This window comes from Ciconia boyciana, chromosome 1 (assembly GCF_034638445.1).
Source record: "Ciconia boyciana chromosome 1, ASM3463844v1, whole genome shotgun sequence".
Lineage (NCBI taxonomy): Eukaryota > Metazoa > Chordata > Aves > Ciconiiformes > Ciconiidae > Ciconia > Ciconia boyciana.
Window position 1 is genome coordinate 18,368,697 of NC_132934.1, and position 15,940 is coordinate 18,384,636.

General features: G+C 34.2%; 1 protein-coding gene across 1 annotated transcript in view; it reads left to right on the forward strand.

Annotated features, from left to right (window-relative positions):
* The window catches only part of TBC1D22A (TBC1 domain family member 22A), a 185,674-nt gene that overhangs the window by 140,536 nt on the left and 29,198 nt on the right, over positions 1–15,940 (forward strand). The window contains exon 12 of the mRNA XM_072860205.1: positions 6,250–6,345. Within this exon, the coding sequence (XP_072716306.1) occupies positions 6,250–6,345 (96 nt within the window). The remainder of the gene's footprint in view (positions 1–6,249; positions 6,346–15,940) is intronic.

A 15,940-nucleotide genomic window follows, 5' to 3' on the forward strand; every position in this document is an offset into this window, starting at 1 on the left:
GCTTGTGTGCGCGGCTTCTGCTTTCCCTATTAAACTGTCTTTATCTCAACCCATGAGTTTTCTCACTTTTACTTTTCTGATTCTCTCCCCCATCCCACTGGGGGGGAGTGAGCGAGCGGCTGCGTGGTGCTTAGTTGCTGGCTGTTGCTAAGCCACGACACCCATAAATTTTCATATTAATTGGTGGATGTTTGCATTAGAAACAGGTACTTATAGGCCTCAACTATAAGTAAGATTGTTTTTTTGTTTTGGCGGGTTTTTTAAGCATAAATGATCCAACTTTGTTGCTGTGTTTATTGTCAGATTAGATTCAGCTTAGACAGTTGCTGTTGGTCACATACTGTTTTTAGGATCATGCCCTTGGGAATAGTCATGGTGAAACAAAAACAATGATAGAAGACAATACAGAATGTGCTAACTCAACCAAAAAAAAGTTTTTAATAGGTATTTTATGTATAACTGTAAAATACTTTTTAGCATGTATCATGACTAAAATTTAAATTTTTAGCACCACAGAATAATCAACATTTCATTATATAACTGATTGTAAAACTGACAGGGAGGAGAAGGTTATGATCCTACATGAGTTTGTAGGCTGCTGTGTACAATAAAAATAGTTGCAATCCTCAAAGTATTCCAGTATCTTTTAGAATGACAAGATTTAGGTGACTTCAATACAGTGTTCTCTAAACTTAATCATAATATTCTTTCACCATGAGTAAATATGACATTTTAAGAACGTGTTGTCATGATTTTTGTAGTGAGAAATCATAACTTGCAAAGCTTTAAGAGCCAGTGAACTTAAGCTACATCAACCTGGTGCATATTGAGATTGCTGAAAACAGTGAAGAAGGTGCTTCACTAAAGGTTATTAAAGAAAAAACACTGCAGTGGGATTAACGGGAATGTCCTTGTATGGATAGTAACTGTCTGGAAGATAGAAAACAGATGGTAGAAATAATCAGTCAGGTTTCAGAATTAAAGGAAATCACATGTAGTGCTTTGTGATGAGGCTTTAGCTGTTTCTGTTGAAGTGATTGGAAAAGGGATACAGGAGTGAGACAACAAAGTTTGCTGCCAACACTGTGTTATTCAGAGTAGTAAAGGTGAGAGGTTGACAGCAAGGAGCTGCAGGACTTCATGTTGCTGTAAACAGCCAGGCAGTAAATAACAGGTGAAATTCCACGTGGACAAATATAAAGTGGTATTGTGCATGTGTGTTTGGAATAATCCTAACTATACCTGTACAACTATGGGCTTCAAGTTAGCTTTCTACACTGAAGCACCAGAGGAAAATACCAGCTTGGGAACAGTCAAGAAAGAAAAATAAAAAAACCCAAAGGCTAGGAATTACTGGGGAAGGAAAGGAGAACAAAATATCATTATGCAGCTATGAGTTATGTTCTCTCAGGGTCTTACATGCTGTATATCGTTTGGACTCTATTTCAAAACCAGAAAAGTACAGGAAAGGATGCTTAAGAAGGCTGAGCAAAGATGGTGGAACCAGTATATGAGGAATGGTGGAATAGACCAAAAATTTCTAGTCTGCGAAAGAGAAGGGACTGAAGAAAGTGAATAGGAAGTGATTGTTCATATTCTCTTTCAATGAGGTAACTGAACAGCTTTGAATAAAGCTAGCATGTGTTGGGTTTAAAACAGACATGCTATATAGCACACACTTGCATTTTGGAATTCTTTTGCCACAGGACTTTGTGATTACCAAAAAACCTTACAGTTGCAAAAAGCTTTGGGCAGAGAAGTGAAGACAAATGCATTAACAGCTATTAAATGGGCATATTCTACAGCTTGTGTAAGGACATCTCTGAGCATGAAATCACTGGAAGGTGGAAGAGTGTTCTGGGGAGGTACTGGTATGTTTCCCTCTTAGTCATCTGCTGTTCGTGCTGTGTTGCTTGTCAGACTGGAACTCTGAGTCTCAGTTTTGACAGCGGGTTGAGTCTGTGCCAGGAAGTCGGAGCTCCTCGCTGATGGAAGAGGCAAATCTTGGAGGAGCAGCCAGCATATTCCACTTTCCATGATGATCCTGCACTGGCTTCTTTCTCTTTTTCTGCCATAGATTGCTTGGATATTTTTAGAAAAATTACTTAAACCTGTTTACAGCTAAACTATCTGCTCTTTGTAATATCGTAAAAACTGAGTTGCTTAAAGTTACTTTATTCATCTGTAATCATAAAGTGTTTGGAAGCCCTTGTGTCTGAGCCATTATTTGCGTGTGAAATGTGGTGGTTTAATACCTAACCCTGGCACAATTTCATAGGTTTAATCAGTCTGAGTACTTAAAAAATAATCACGTATTGTATTTACTCTATCAACAAATGTAATACCATGACATATTACCCTCCCTAAATGCTGAAGTATCCAGGGTATGGGAGGCGGGTTAGACTAATCGTTGACTAGACAATAATCAGTCTAGTCATATAACAAAATTTGCATTCTTTCAGTGATTGTCTAGTTCAAGAAGTCTGGGGAGTGCAGTATAAAGAATGCCTTTCATTTCAGCTGCAGAGGAGATCTAGCATTTGCAGGGCAATGAGATATTTGTGATGTTAACAATCTAAATGATTTTTATTGATAATGACAGGTGGTTCTTAGATAATGTGTTCTGAGCTGTCTGTAATATGTTCGGAATAAGTCTTCTGGAAGGTTGTACATCTGTCTTGAGATCTTTTGCTAAAATATTTAAATCAAGGTCATTGTTTATATTTGATTTTGAATAGCTTTTAGCTGGTAGTCTGCATTTCTGTACATTTAGAGATCAAACTGTTTTTAACTTCAAAAGCTACAAATGGAAAAGTATAATAGGTAGCAGGTGTTAGAAAAGGCAATTATGCATTAGCTGTTTTACTCAATTTCCAAAACTGTCTAAAACTATCCATTGGAAATATTTGTAGCCTAGACTTATCTCTGAAGCATGATGGATTTTAAAATCTATAGGGGGATATGCATTTTTTCTCTAATGAATTGCATATTTAAACCTATTTGGTTTCATTTAAAAGAGCTGAAGAAAATTGTATTGGAAAAAAAAAAAGTTGAACAGAAAAATCTCAAGAAAAAGCACAGGTTCTTATATACTTCCAGATATTTTTTCTGTAATTCCTCAAAAACATTTTCAATTTCCAATATTGCAGTTCTGGGGGTTTTTTGCTTTTAATTTTTTTAAGCCACTTATCTTGACTTTCTGGCTGTAGAAGAATTTTCTTTATTATGTGATCATAGAATGAATTCTTGGGCTTAAAATCAGAATCTTAGGTTATTATCAGAAAAAAGAATACTCTGATGATCTAATTTGACTACCTATGTAACATTGTTTTGTGAGTCAATGTAAGAGAGAGCAAAATAAACAATTTTGCCAACAGCTACTGCAAATTGACTTTGAAAGTTAAAATGCTGCTTTCAGACAGATTTCTGTAATCCTGCCCCCTTCTTCCCTGTGCTTTTCAAGAACTTACGTAATGTCAGAGGACTGAGAAGAAGAAAGGAAGATTAGTATGTATTAATACCAAACCAAATTCCTTTCAGTTCCCTCTGTCTTGCCCATGTTATGTAATTAAAGAAATGTAAACCTGTATTATATTCAGGTAGGATAACAAATAATCCAATACATAGAGTATCCTGATTAATAATTATTATTTTAAATGAAATTTTCCTGCCTACAGACTATTCAGTCTTCCTACTTCTTCTGCAAAAATAGTCTTCCTCTTTCTTAATCTACCCTCAGCAGTATTTCTGTACATTTCTTCAACTGTTCAGCAATCTCAGTCCAGCTTTATTTCCCTCCATCCTGTAACCATCATTTTTCTTCTTCCCCGCTTTCCTGTTTGATTGCAAATGCTCAGGCTGGTGCCACGCTCTTCGGTTACTTGTTCTTTGAAGTAAATCTTAACACAGATCATAGTGCACCAGGTAAAGGTTAACTGAGCTGGTTCTTACTATGCCAGAAAGTCTTCACCAGTGACAGCACATACTGCGGAGCGGGCTTCTGGAACATGTGTTGGTGTTTTCTTGTGCAGACTGTTGACTTAGTCTTAAACACAGTCTGTTTTCGTGGGATGTTACTATCCTGTTTGCCTTCCAAATTTGAAGAAAGGATGTTACTTTTATGAGATTATGTTGTATATTCCAAAATAATAAAAGTTTTCATGTATGATTAAAGGCTACTACTTGAAAGAACATTTTAAAAATTCATGTTAAAAGTGAGAAATTGGTTGCAGTTTAGTGCTGAGAAAGAATAGACCACAAGTACTGTTTCTATACTTAATTTTTAAAATTTTAAAATATTTTTTCCTCATTTTAGAGATTAAAATGTTACAAAATATTATCAAAGGCTGAATTTAAAAAATACTGCATGTTCTGTAAATTTATTTACACAATAAAGTAGGAAGAGGGCTGTTTTCCTAGCGTTGGCTTTCTGCATTTTTTAGAGTTGTGTTTGATTATTCAAATATTGCCACAATAGTATCTGATATGATAAGTGGTAGCAACACTTCGCTTAAAAGTATGTCTTCTTGAGATACCATTTTATGCTTTTATATATGTTAACTTTGCATCCCAAGAGAAATGTCAATACTAAAGTAAGAGGTGGATTTTTCAGGGGGATGGTAGCGAGTACATGATTCTGTAAAACTCTAACTTTAATATTGTAAATTGGACTTTACTTTGATTTTTCTGATTAAGACAAACTCTAGAGAGAAGTCTAGTTAGAATTACCATATGCCTTGTCTGTCCTGGGATTTTACAATGTAATTCAAGTCATGTTATTCAAGAACAGTGTTTTCCTAGAGTAGGAAAAATATCACTCGATCTTATAATCAGAATCTTCCTTTTCTGGTTCCAAAATTAACTAATTCCTATCTTTAGTTCCAACTATGCTTTTAAACTTAAAACTTCCCTGCAAATAATTGGCCTTATCTCTCTCTTCTTGACTCTTACTGATTTGGTGGTCAGGATGATCTGTAGTTTCTGTAGCTGCTAGCATGGTGTTTGTACCAACTCCTCGTAGTACACTATGCACTTCTGTCAGTCAAGGGTGGCGGAGAAGGAAAAGTATGAGGAGGAGAATATTTTTCCTTCTCCACTTGTGATAGCAGTGAGGTTACTTTATTGCACTGTTACAAATGTTTTGTGGAATACTTTAAATACCGTGCTCTTCTAGGTTAAATAGCAATAAAATAGATATTTTATCATGTTATGTTTTACATGAGAAGTTTTTTCAGTTCACTTTACTTGAGCAGAACACTGTATTTTTCTAAAGAGTAAACGTTAGTTTTGAAATGATCAGTAGAGAATATGAAAAAGATTGCTATACTTTTAAAGCGCTACAATTAGATCTTATACATTATTTAGATATCAGCATTTAAGTATCCCTACATTTAGCAGATTATGTAGCTTAATTTTATAATTATTATTTTTAAATGGTATTCTAATGAGATTTTACGTAGCATTAGTTCACAGTCATCACATTGATAATTAAATATAATTATTTTTTTCAGTTCTCAGTGGTATAGAAAATAAAATCTAAGATTAATTTGGTAATATGAGAAAACTTAGTGAAGTCTTTTAAAAGCAGGATCACAAATTTTTCTAAACTCTTAGGTATACTTATAAAATCTTAATTTCTAGGGGGAGTTTTATAAAGTGACTGAATCAGCTGACTTGAAATAGAACAGAAAGTTGCAGATCTGAATACAAATCTGAGTGTAAATGTTTTGTGTTATAAGGAGTAGATTTTTTTTCCTTCAGTAAAAACTTCTAGTTCAGTCAAATACAGACCAAGTTGTATATTTTTTAAAATGCTTAATCATTTCCTATAGCATAATTTATAATGAAAAAGCTACTAGTATCAAATGAAACTACGTATGCTTCATCTCCCTTATTAAGAGCTTGCTTAAGGAGATGAAGCGTAGATTCACGCCACAATATTGAGTTAGACAGTACAGTATTTCATGCCAGATATAAGCGAATGGATAACATCACAAATGGAAGAAACACATCTTTAAAGAATGAATTTAAATATGAGAAATGCATACCTCACCTTAATTCCCATTACAGATAATAGCTATGAATAGGTTTGGCATAGATGAAATGCATACATGTTTGTGATATGAAGAGAGAGAGATTTAGCTGACATTTGTAGTTAGTAGTGAATGCCATAAAAATACACTTGGGCTATATGGTGTTCAAAAGTATTATTTGTGTATTGAAATGATGATTTATTTTTATTTTTTCTAGTCTGAACCAGAGGGTTTTTCTCACTTCCACTTGTACGTCTGTGCTGCCTTCCTTGTCAGGTGGAGGAAAGAGATCCTGGAAGAGAAAGATTTTCAAGTAAGTGAAGGGGATATTTTTCAAGCACATGGTGGTATTTATTGAATTTAGCTTCCTAGTGTTACTTGGGGATGAATATATGACAAAATAGTAGCAGTTGCAGCAAGACTGACAGTGTCTGGCTGACTGTTAGAGTTGCTCCAAAACTGTTAGATCTGAAGTGATGGACTATAAGCAGTAGGAGATGTATTTTCTCTGTCCACTCTGGAAAAAAAATGCTGTTTTAACTGAGACAGACTTTGGGAAGATGATTTCTGGAGATGCTGTTACAAGTAAAGCCTTGGTATTTCACAAAGAGATTTTGTGAAAAGGTAACTGGATTTTTTTTTTAAATCTTAAATGCATCACTGGAGTTATTTATTTATAATTTCTCATCTGTATAATATAACAGCACACTCTAACAAGGTGATGTTCATTCTTTCAAAAAAGCTAGGCAAGCAGTCTTTTAAAATAAGGAGCCTGTTTTTCAGTGGGAAATAAAAGGACTGTAAGAGTATTTACTTCAGGTCCCTACATTACAAAACCTTACATTTTCCCAGCAAAGAGCATATCAGGGAGTTGTTTGGAATGGGATTTGAATATAGTAAATAGGAGAATCATTTGCATACCCCTGTAGAAGTTCAGTTATGTTTGTGAACTGGTAAGAGTTCACTTTCATAGAAATATTTTATATTGAGTTTTACCCTATGATACACATGCAGTGCCTGAAAGGTGTTAAAGTCCTGTTTACAGGCTGACTGTAAACAAACCATGCTGCAAAGCCCACACCATGCCTGCCCCAGGGAAATGGCCCGTTACCAGCTTATTTTCTCTGCAGCTGACTGAACTCTGTTGCCCTGTACAAATGAACCATTGTGTAAATTTGTGTATCACTTCAGTCCATTTTATCTTTCTTCATAAAATTATTTATTCAGAGCACTTGAACTGTCGTTGTGTATCTTTGCAATAAATAAATGCCTAAGGGCACAACATAACAACTTTAATTTATACTACCTGCTAACACTGTCAGATTTTCTCAATTTATGGTTTTTTGTCAAAAACAACTTTAATGTTCGCAGCCATGCCTCTCAACTACAATTGTTCACTGTTAATCCTTCCTATTAAATTTTTCCTGTTGATTTCCTGCACTAAAGTTCGTAACTTTCCCCTGTCTGCTGAACCTATTACAACTATGTTTAAAGTACATAATAACCCCAAGGTATAGTTTGTTCTCCTTACATATGTTCAGATTTGTTTACTTATTTAATAATTAAGGTATTTCTTTATGGTTTAATTTCTTTATAGGCAATGTAAACCAGACTGTAAAATATATAAATCAGGAACGCACTGGAACGCATTTATCAGACTGCTTTAGCTTGTTTACAACATAGAAATGCAATTGGTAATTTTGAGGATCTGTAGACTAGTGCTAGTTTTATCACTCTCATATGTTATCACTAAAAGGCTTGGCCTTCTTTGTTGTGTAACATGACCTTTTAAAATGACTAAAGTGTTATCAATTCTCAAAATGATACTTCTGTCCCACAGGCAAGAATAAAAAACATTATTCTTCTGCTTTGTTAATAATAGCTGTAGACCATTGCCTAGTCTTCAGAGCAGTAGCTCAAGTAATAGGCATTTAAACTACATTGGAAAATTGGGAAGTTCAGTATGTGCTGTCGGAGTACTCTGATTGCGTTAAATTCACATTATTGAGAAGTCATAGTTATAGTACATTTCGTACTGAAATCTTGTGTTCTGTAGACTACATCAAGAATCATCAAAACATGCATCCAGTCATTTCTCTTGCACATAGCGTGCATTGTCTTTGTTTTTCTGCATATGACATAGGTAAGGCAAGTCTCTCCTAATTGTCAGTCGGAGGGTCTGGTTCTTTAGTACTAGCTGTGAAAACTCATGCTTTTCTTTTACATGTCTGTTTGACCTCTTTCAGTAGAATTAAAAACCTCACAGGAATTTTAAGTCAGAATAATTTCCCCAGAACATCAGATGTGGTGATATGCCAGGTGAGACACTTAGCAGGTTTTGAAAGGCCAATTTTAAAGGACTTGGTTTTGCAATACTTTTTTCTTATTATTTGATGAAGTATATTATAGTAATGTTACAGGCTGGACGATGATAGGAAATAATCTTTGCTCTTAAGATACTTATTTCTATTCTCTTAAGTATGCCTTGTGGCAACCTAAGCAGTGAGTAAAAGTATGTGGTGTTTACTCTTCCTCATATGAACAGATTAATTAATAGATTTATATATCAAATGTTCAGCTGTGCTTGATAACAGTTCCTTGCAGACAGCATGTGTGTGTGGTTCTTTTTTAGTTTTTGTTCTTTTTTTTCCCTGTATTGTTGTGTAGCAGAGAAAGAAATTTTGTAATGAAGGGAGTTAGACTGGCTGGACTAATACTATGGAGTGCTAAAACCTGAAAACTACTTGGTACTTGGTTTATATTTGTAGAATTAAATATTATTATATCAAAGGAAATAAATTTTGATGAGGGAAATAGAGGAAGAAACCAGTTCAGGCCTCCAGATGTTGAAGTAATAATGTATACATTTTATATATTATATATATGTATATCAATAATCATGTATATGCAAACTTGTAACAGAAGTGTATAAAACCGTGTTCATGCTAGTCCCATATTTTTCATGTTTGAAAGAACTTAGAATAATTTTCTCACTGTAAGATGATAATCAAGTCATGATAGAAATTGTGTTCATTTTAATCTGTTTGAACAAGTTATTGTCCTTACTGCCATCTATTTGATAAGATATCAATGTAGACCTCCTCTGAAACATGAGATTTGCAGGTTAGCATAAGTTCTAGGAAGAGACAAGTGAGGAGAAAGGTGATTCTTCCTATGTAAATCTAGAGCAATTTGCAACGTCATTTGTAGAATTTGTCCAATGTCTCTGCTTTATGAAAACTGGCACCTCTTGACTTTCACAGATTATTCCATACCACTTGTCTTTGTCCTTATAAATTGTTCCTTTCTGACTACTGTAAATACAGTATAATGGCGAACGAAGGACAGCTATTTCAAACTGCAGTGTCCCAAGAGAAAACATTTGATTTAGGCAGCTGGGGAGGGAGAAAATGTCAAACTCTTTTGTTTTGCTAGGAGTTTATAGTTGCTAACCTTTTGTCCTGCTCAATAAAGGTATCAGTAACCTTTCTAGTAAGCTTTGATCTCGTTTTGAAATTTGCTATGTAATGAAATGAGCTATGTGATGCAATGCTATGTAATGAGGGCAAAAATTATTACGTGTAATTTTGAAATTTCCCAAGGTCCCTTTTTGATAGCTGTGAAACTATAGTTATATGTTTTCAGATAGACATTTTAGATATTTCATGCCCACGTATAATACAAAGGTTAATATTGCTGAAAAGAGTGATAGTGTTTTAGTTATAGTTAGAGCTTGTTATTCTCTCACAGTACTCACTTCTAGAGAGAGAGAGTCCGCTTTTACCTACATAGGATGCTCCACAAACCCAGGTACAGAAAGATAGTTTGGGTAGCTCTGCAGCTCTATTTATACTTCAGATTAGCAGTTTTTACTTCACATGTTGGGGAACAGAAAACGCAATGGGCAGACAGTAAATGGAAGACCTTTTAATCCTGGCTCAGATTTTCCTTTGTAACCAATGTGATGTTTTATAGGATCAAATGGGTCATTCTTGGCTTATGATGTTTCTGTTGATGGCATAAATATTCAGTGTTAATTCACTGATTCCATACTAGTATCAGATTAAAAAAAGAAAAAAAGCAGTAAGTTTAATATAGATAAAAATACAATGGTTTTTTAATGTAGTAAAGTATGACTTGTGATGTGAATGCAAAACGTAAAATTCATTTAATTTCTACTATCTAAGCTTAGAGTAATTAAAGATGCAAGTAATGAAGACCTTTCTATTCATCAGCATGTCTTAGACTTTGATTTACTGTTACTAATTTTCCTAACTATAGCCATAATTCCAAAATTCTCCTGAATTCTTGAGAGATATGAATGGTTGATGCTGTTAAGTGATAAAATATTCAAGCATGATTTTGACCATATTTAGAATTAAAATATTAATAGAAAATATGGCTGTTGAGTTTAATGGTGTCATGTACAGGATATCTGAAAGATTTGTAAGGAAACAGGACTTCAGGGACTAGATTCAGCTGTCAAACAATATAAGCTAATGGTAATGTATGGACTGATATTGATTTAACTGTTAGATATTAGAAATTTAGTCCAAATTTTCAGTTTAAGTAAGTTATCATTTTGTTGACATAGCTGAGCTATAAAAATGTATTCAATATGTTGTGGTAAGGAATCTGTCTTGCAGATTTTTTCTTCTTCATGACTCTAAGATACAGGCTTTTCTGTCTGTCTGACAGACATTTTCACCCATGCTGTCATCAACCCACATCTTTATTACTGCAATGTCCTTTTCTTTGGTGTTGACAAATGCATTTTTGCTTCATTTGTATTCACCCAGACTGCAAAGAAGCTGTAAAGATCATTTTTCAGTCCATCATTTTTTCTTGCTTTGTATCTCCTTTAGCTCCCTTTCCTTTATAGCACCAAGGAAAACCTAGACACTTTCTCTTTCAAGGCCTTTAGTGGCCTAATACCAACACCTTACATGTCATCTCATATTCAGTGTTGAGATGCTGACTGCCAGTTTATCAGCCAGTGATGACAGCCTCATCACGAACTTGAGCTCACAAGAAAGTATCTGTGCTATCTCCCAGGTTGACTGTCTTACTTAAATGGAGCACCTAATGCAGATACTCAGTTACTTTCCTCTAAATCCTTATGTAAGTTCTGTTTTTCTGCAATACCTAGAATAGCTTTGACAGGTAGGCTTGAGTCTGTTAACAGCACTTAGAGTCACATTGACTAGTTTTTTGTTGCTTCTCTTTGCTTTTCTGTGAATTTGTTGTCTCTTGGTTTATACTTGAGCCATAAAATCTTCGGGGTAGTGACTGTCCTTTATTCTGATTTATATAATCTTTAAGATAATGATTCTTTAATCATTATTTTATATAAATACTAGGGAGTAAGCCTTATTGACCTCATGACCAAAATGAATGTGTGCACAATTGTCTGTCCTATTAAAATTTAGCTAAATGCTCTTGATTTTTTTCAAGTGTTTAATTGTGGTGAAGTATTACAAGCTAATGTTAGTTCAGATTTTAATGTGAACCACCATCTTCCTACATTATATGATCAATAACTTTTTAAGGAAATTAAGTTTATTGTTATTACTTATGTAAATGTTTATGCCTTATGACATTGTTGTCAGGTTTATTCTTAGATTAAATCTTAGGTTTTGTATATGTTAGTTTTAAGATGGATGCCTGTTTCAGAGGACAGTGAAACATTTCATAGTGTCTGCATTTGAATGGAAGTGAGATACAGGGTGACTTTGAAGTGCATCTTTAGCTTAGTGGTGGAGTGCGCACTCTCAACACCTTTGGTTTGTTTTGCCTTTCCTTGCCTCTTTAATAATCACTTAATTAGAATCAGTGCAGGGTTAGAAGGTTCGCTACTACCTACCACTCTTCCTAAATCTCAGCTTAGGTGAATACTTTACTCCTTATTTCACATAAGAATAGAGAAGGCCCAGGTTAATATCTTCTGATTTATGGTAAGAATACCCTACTGATATTTCAAGTCTCATTTAGCACATGAGCTTGCCCTTTTAGTCTTTTTCCTCACATTTGTCAGCATTTTGGGGGCATGAAGGCAATTGTTTCTACCTGTGATCTGTTTTCTGCCTGTTAGATTCCAAAGTTCCTGAAGCTTTATGTGATTCCCTGAAATAGAGGAATAATGCTTTATTTTCATGGGTGAACGCTCGGCATCTAAAGGTCACTGGCTTGTGTTACTTCAGGCCTAATGTCAAATTTATTTTTTTTTTTTTTTAAAAAAGGCAGATAATCTTTCTTGCAGAGGATTTCACACCTATATTAAATGATACTAATATACGACATGAAAGTCTGAAATAATCAGTTTAAAAACAGAGGTATTGAAAATGTTTGGTTTTCTTCCCTAGAAATGTTTTCTAGGAACTTATAGGTGATGAGCATATTGTCTCCTTATTTCATTCTTAGACTTGTCTGCCAGTTTTCTGCATTTCAGTATTACAGACTTTGTATACAATTACAAAGGAGTCTGTAGCTTGCATTTATCAGCATTTGGGCTGTTACGTTTATTACGGGTATATCTTTTATTTCACTTTTCACATGAACTAACACTTCTATGAAAGTAGATTCTTGTATGTGAGCTAAAATCACTTGGAAGAGAAGGTTTTAAAGACAAATCTGATTCTATACACCTGTCAGAGTGTGTATTTGGTACAGCTACACAAGTTAAATAATGTAACTTTGCACCCTAAAAATGGGATTAGTAGATCATTACAGAGGCGACTGAAGAACAACATGCTTGGAAGACCAATTCAATTCAAGGCCTTAGTTTAAAAAATTTAATATTAATATTCTTCCTAGGGATTACTATAGGAACACATCATGTATTAGAAACGTGATTTCATACCATCTATTTATGCTCAACTTAAATTAAGGGTTTAAGGGTTTCCTTAATCTTTTGTGATCTTGTTCCTAGTTTATGATGTGAGTTTTTAAACAGTTACTTTTTCTGCATTAAAGAACAGGACTTCTCACTTCATATGATATGAGGCATAACTAATCAATATATTTTTAATTTAGCTTCTTGGTGTTTACTGTGCTAGAAATTTAGTTCCCATTGCTACTGCAGTAAAAATATATGTTTCTCAATTTAAAAAAAAGAAAAGTAATGTTTCTGAACAGATTAGTTTTCTGAACAGAGGAGTGTTTACCCCTCTTCTCTGTAAGCTCTATGATTAGATGGTTTTGTGGTTCTGGATCCTACGCCCTCACTCTTCCATGTATGGAAACTAACAGGGTCTTTTCTGTGAATGTACCAAAACCTGTAAAGAGTTAAGGACTGTGAACGTGGAAATCTTTCTAACTTTAAAGAGCCTGACTACTGACATTGCTGTCATTTTATTCCCTCCTGTGAGCACTTTTGGAAGACATTCAATATATTGTCCTGTGTTGCAAGAAACTGGAAGCTCTGCTGTTTTAGACTTTGGACATCATAGCTAGCAATCTAAAGAGGTTGCTCTTTAATCTCCAAGTAGATGACTGGGAGTTAGCACTGTTAAATCATTTATATTCAGAAGAGCCAATTTACAATAATAAAATTACTGAGATTATTTTTGCATACAAAGAGCTTACTCAACAAGGAATGAGGTGACTGGTAAAAGTTTTATCTAAATACAGTTTTATAGGGGAAAAACACCAGGTGTCCATTGGTTCTGACTTCAGCTATTACAGTCTCAATTTAACTGCTCTGTTAACAAGCCTGCTCAACTTCGTCAAAAGCTTCTGCATCTTTTGATTGTCATGAATATCTTGACTTGATCTCCACATGTGAGTATACTGTAAATTAAACACAGAAACATTTTAACATACAGTCTTAGAAATACAAGTTTTGTCCCACAGAAATTATCGCAAAATTTTAATATTAAACTAAAATATAACAGATAGACTGTATGTCATCCTTCTTTTAACTTGGAGAAACTAGTGGTGCTTGCCTTGTACCAGGAGGAGGAGTTGCCCTCTGTCTAGAAAGTTACTGGAAGATTCTGACCAGTTTATATAGTACACTAAAAATGGTTTAAGAAGCATGAAAAAGGAAATAAAACTCCTAACACTATCCTTTCTTATCTCTGAAACTTCAGTGTGACTTTCTGTGATCCTTTTTCTTCTGATGAGACGGTAGGCCTGTTTTTCCTCAAAAGCTTGGCTTTAAATGTGCAAAGCTGAGAACAGAAATAATAAAAAACAAACAAACAAAACCAAACCAAACCACTTTTGATTTATATTTTATTCAGCTACCAATGTGCATATTTTTATACCTAACTTCACCTCTTTTTCTTTCTTTTCCTTGAATTTATAGGCCAAGACTTCATAGTAATAATACATTACTCATGTCTGACATTTTAAAAATAATGTGCAACTTACCTCTAGTAATACAGATAAGTTTTGAATCCTGTATCTGAATTTGAAATCTGCACATCTGTTTCTGTTGCCCTCTTTTCATCTACCTCCCTCTCCCAAAAATCATAGTTACTCCTCAAAATATTTGGAACAGCTGTACATAGAATTGCAAGTTATAGTACAATGATATTGAATTGCAAGTAGCTTGAATATATATATTTGCTGCTGAAACTCAGAAGTTACTCTGAGCTATGAACTAGTCTAATTTTATCAGATATATCACAGGAGTTAGTGAAAACTGAGCCTTGCTCTCTCCTAAGCAATTTAGCAAAAATAGAAGTAGTCCTTGCGTGGTAGATTTAGCTGCTTATGGAAAGAGGTAAATATCTAATTACTGCAGCCATGACTTATCTTGGGAGATCTGTCTAGTTTTTAACAGACCCATCATCTTCTCTAGAGAATATTGTTTTTTAAAAAATTCATTTATACTGAAATAAGATTGCCAAAACAGAAATAAATTTTCAAAATTTCAGCTGGCTCTACAGGGCCAGCATACTATATCAGTAAGGCTTCTCTTGGGAATGCAGCATGAAAAGTAGAAAGGTGAAACCTTGATGATAAGAAACAGGACAAGGGTCTTCAGGTTTTGGTATTGATATAAGTAGCATATGTATATTTTCTAAATTATTTTAATATTTTATAAATATTTGTATCTGTATTCTTTATTACAAGTGTAGAGATTTAGAAACTTTCTTTTCACTTTTACCCTAACCTGTTTTAAGTGTAATTTCAAGTCATATGACTTACCAAGTCATTTATTACTCAGCAGTTTGGCAAATCTGAAAATCAAGGTACTGGGACATAATAACAAGTGCCTTCTTCCCCACCACATTAGTTGAGAACATCTAAAAGGGAACAAGGTACATCACTGTAAAAGCTGTAGTGGCTGTTTCTAGAGGAAATGTGTAAGGAGTAAGAGGATACAGAGGATTGTTTTCCGGTGATTGCCAGCTACCTTTTTTTGCAAGTAGGTGGGGAGTATGCTTCAAGAGCAAGGGTCTTAAGAAATCTTTACGTCACTCATCAGAGCAATTTAGAGACATATTTTGACTCCAGTATTTTTCTTAATTTGCTATATTAGACTGTTATTTTTCATTAGTAGTAGGTAAGTTTAAAACTCCATATAACATGCTAGTGCCTCTCTGAGATGACACAGAAAGAACAGTTTTCCCAGAATGATTAACATTGATTGCAATAGTTTGTAAAAATTTTAGTATAACTAATACGTGAATATACAGGAAAGTAAATAATTTGTACACAAGTGTGAGTGTATAACACTTCTATGGTTTTTTAATATTAAAAAAAAATCTTAAGAAGGGATGTAGTCATTTATAATCCTGAATATTCTGTTTTTTCCTCTACGTAAATGTTCATGCCATTTGAAAAATTGCATTTAGACAGCGTTTTCCTTCAGTTAGTTCCAAATTAAGTTACTTTTGGAATAGTTTGCTTTTGTGATAGTCAGGGAATATGTTGCAATTGTAGATACATCAAATTAA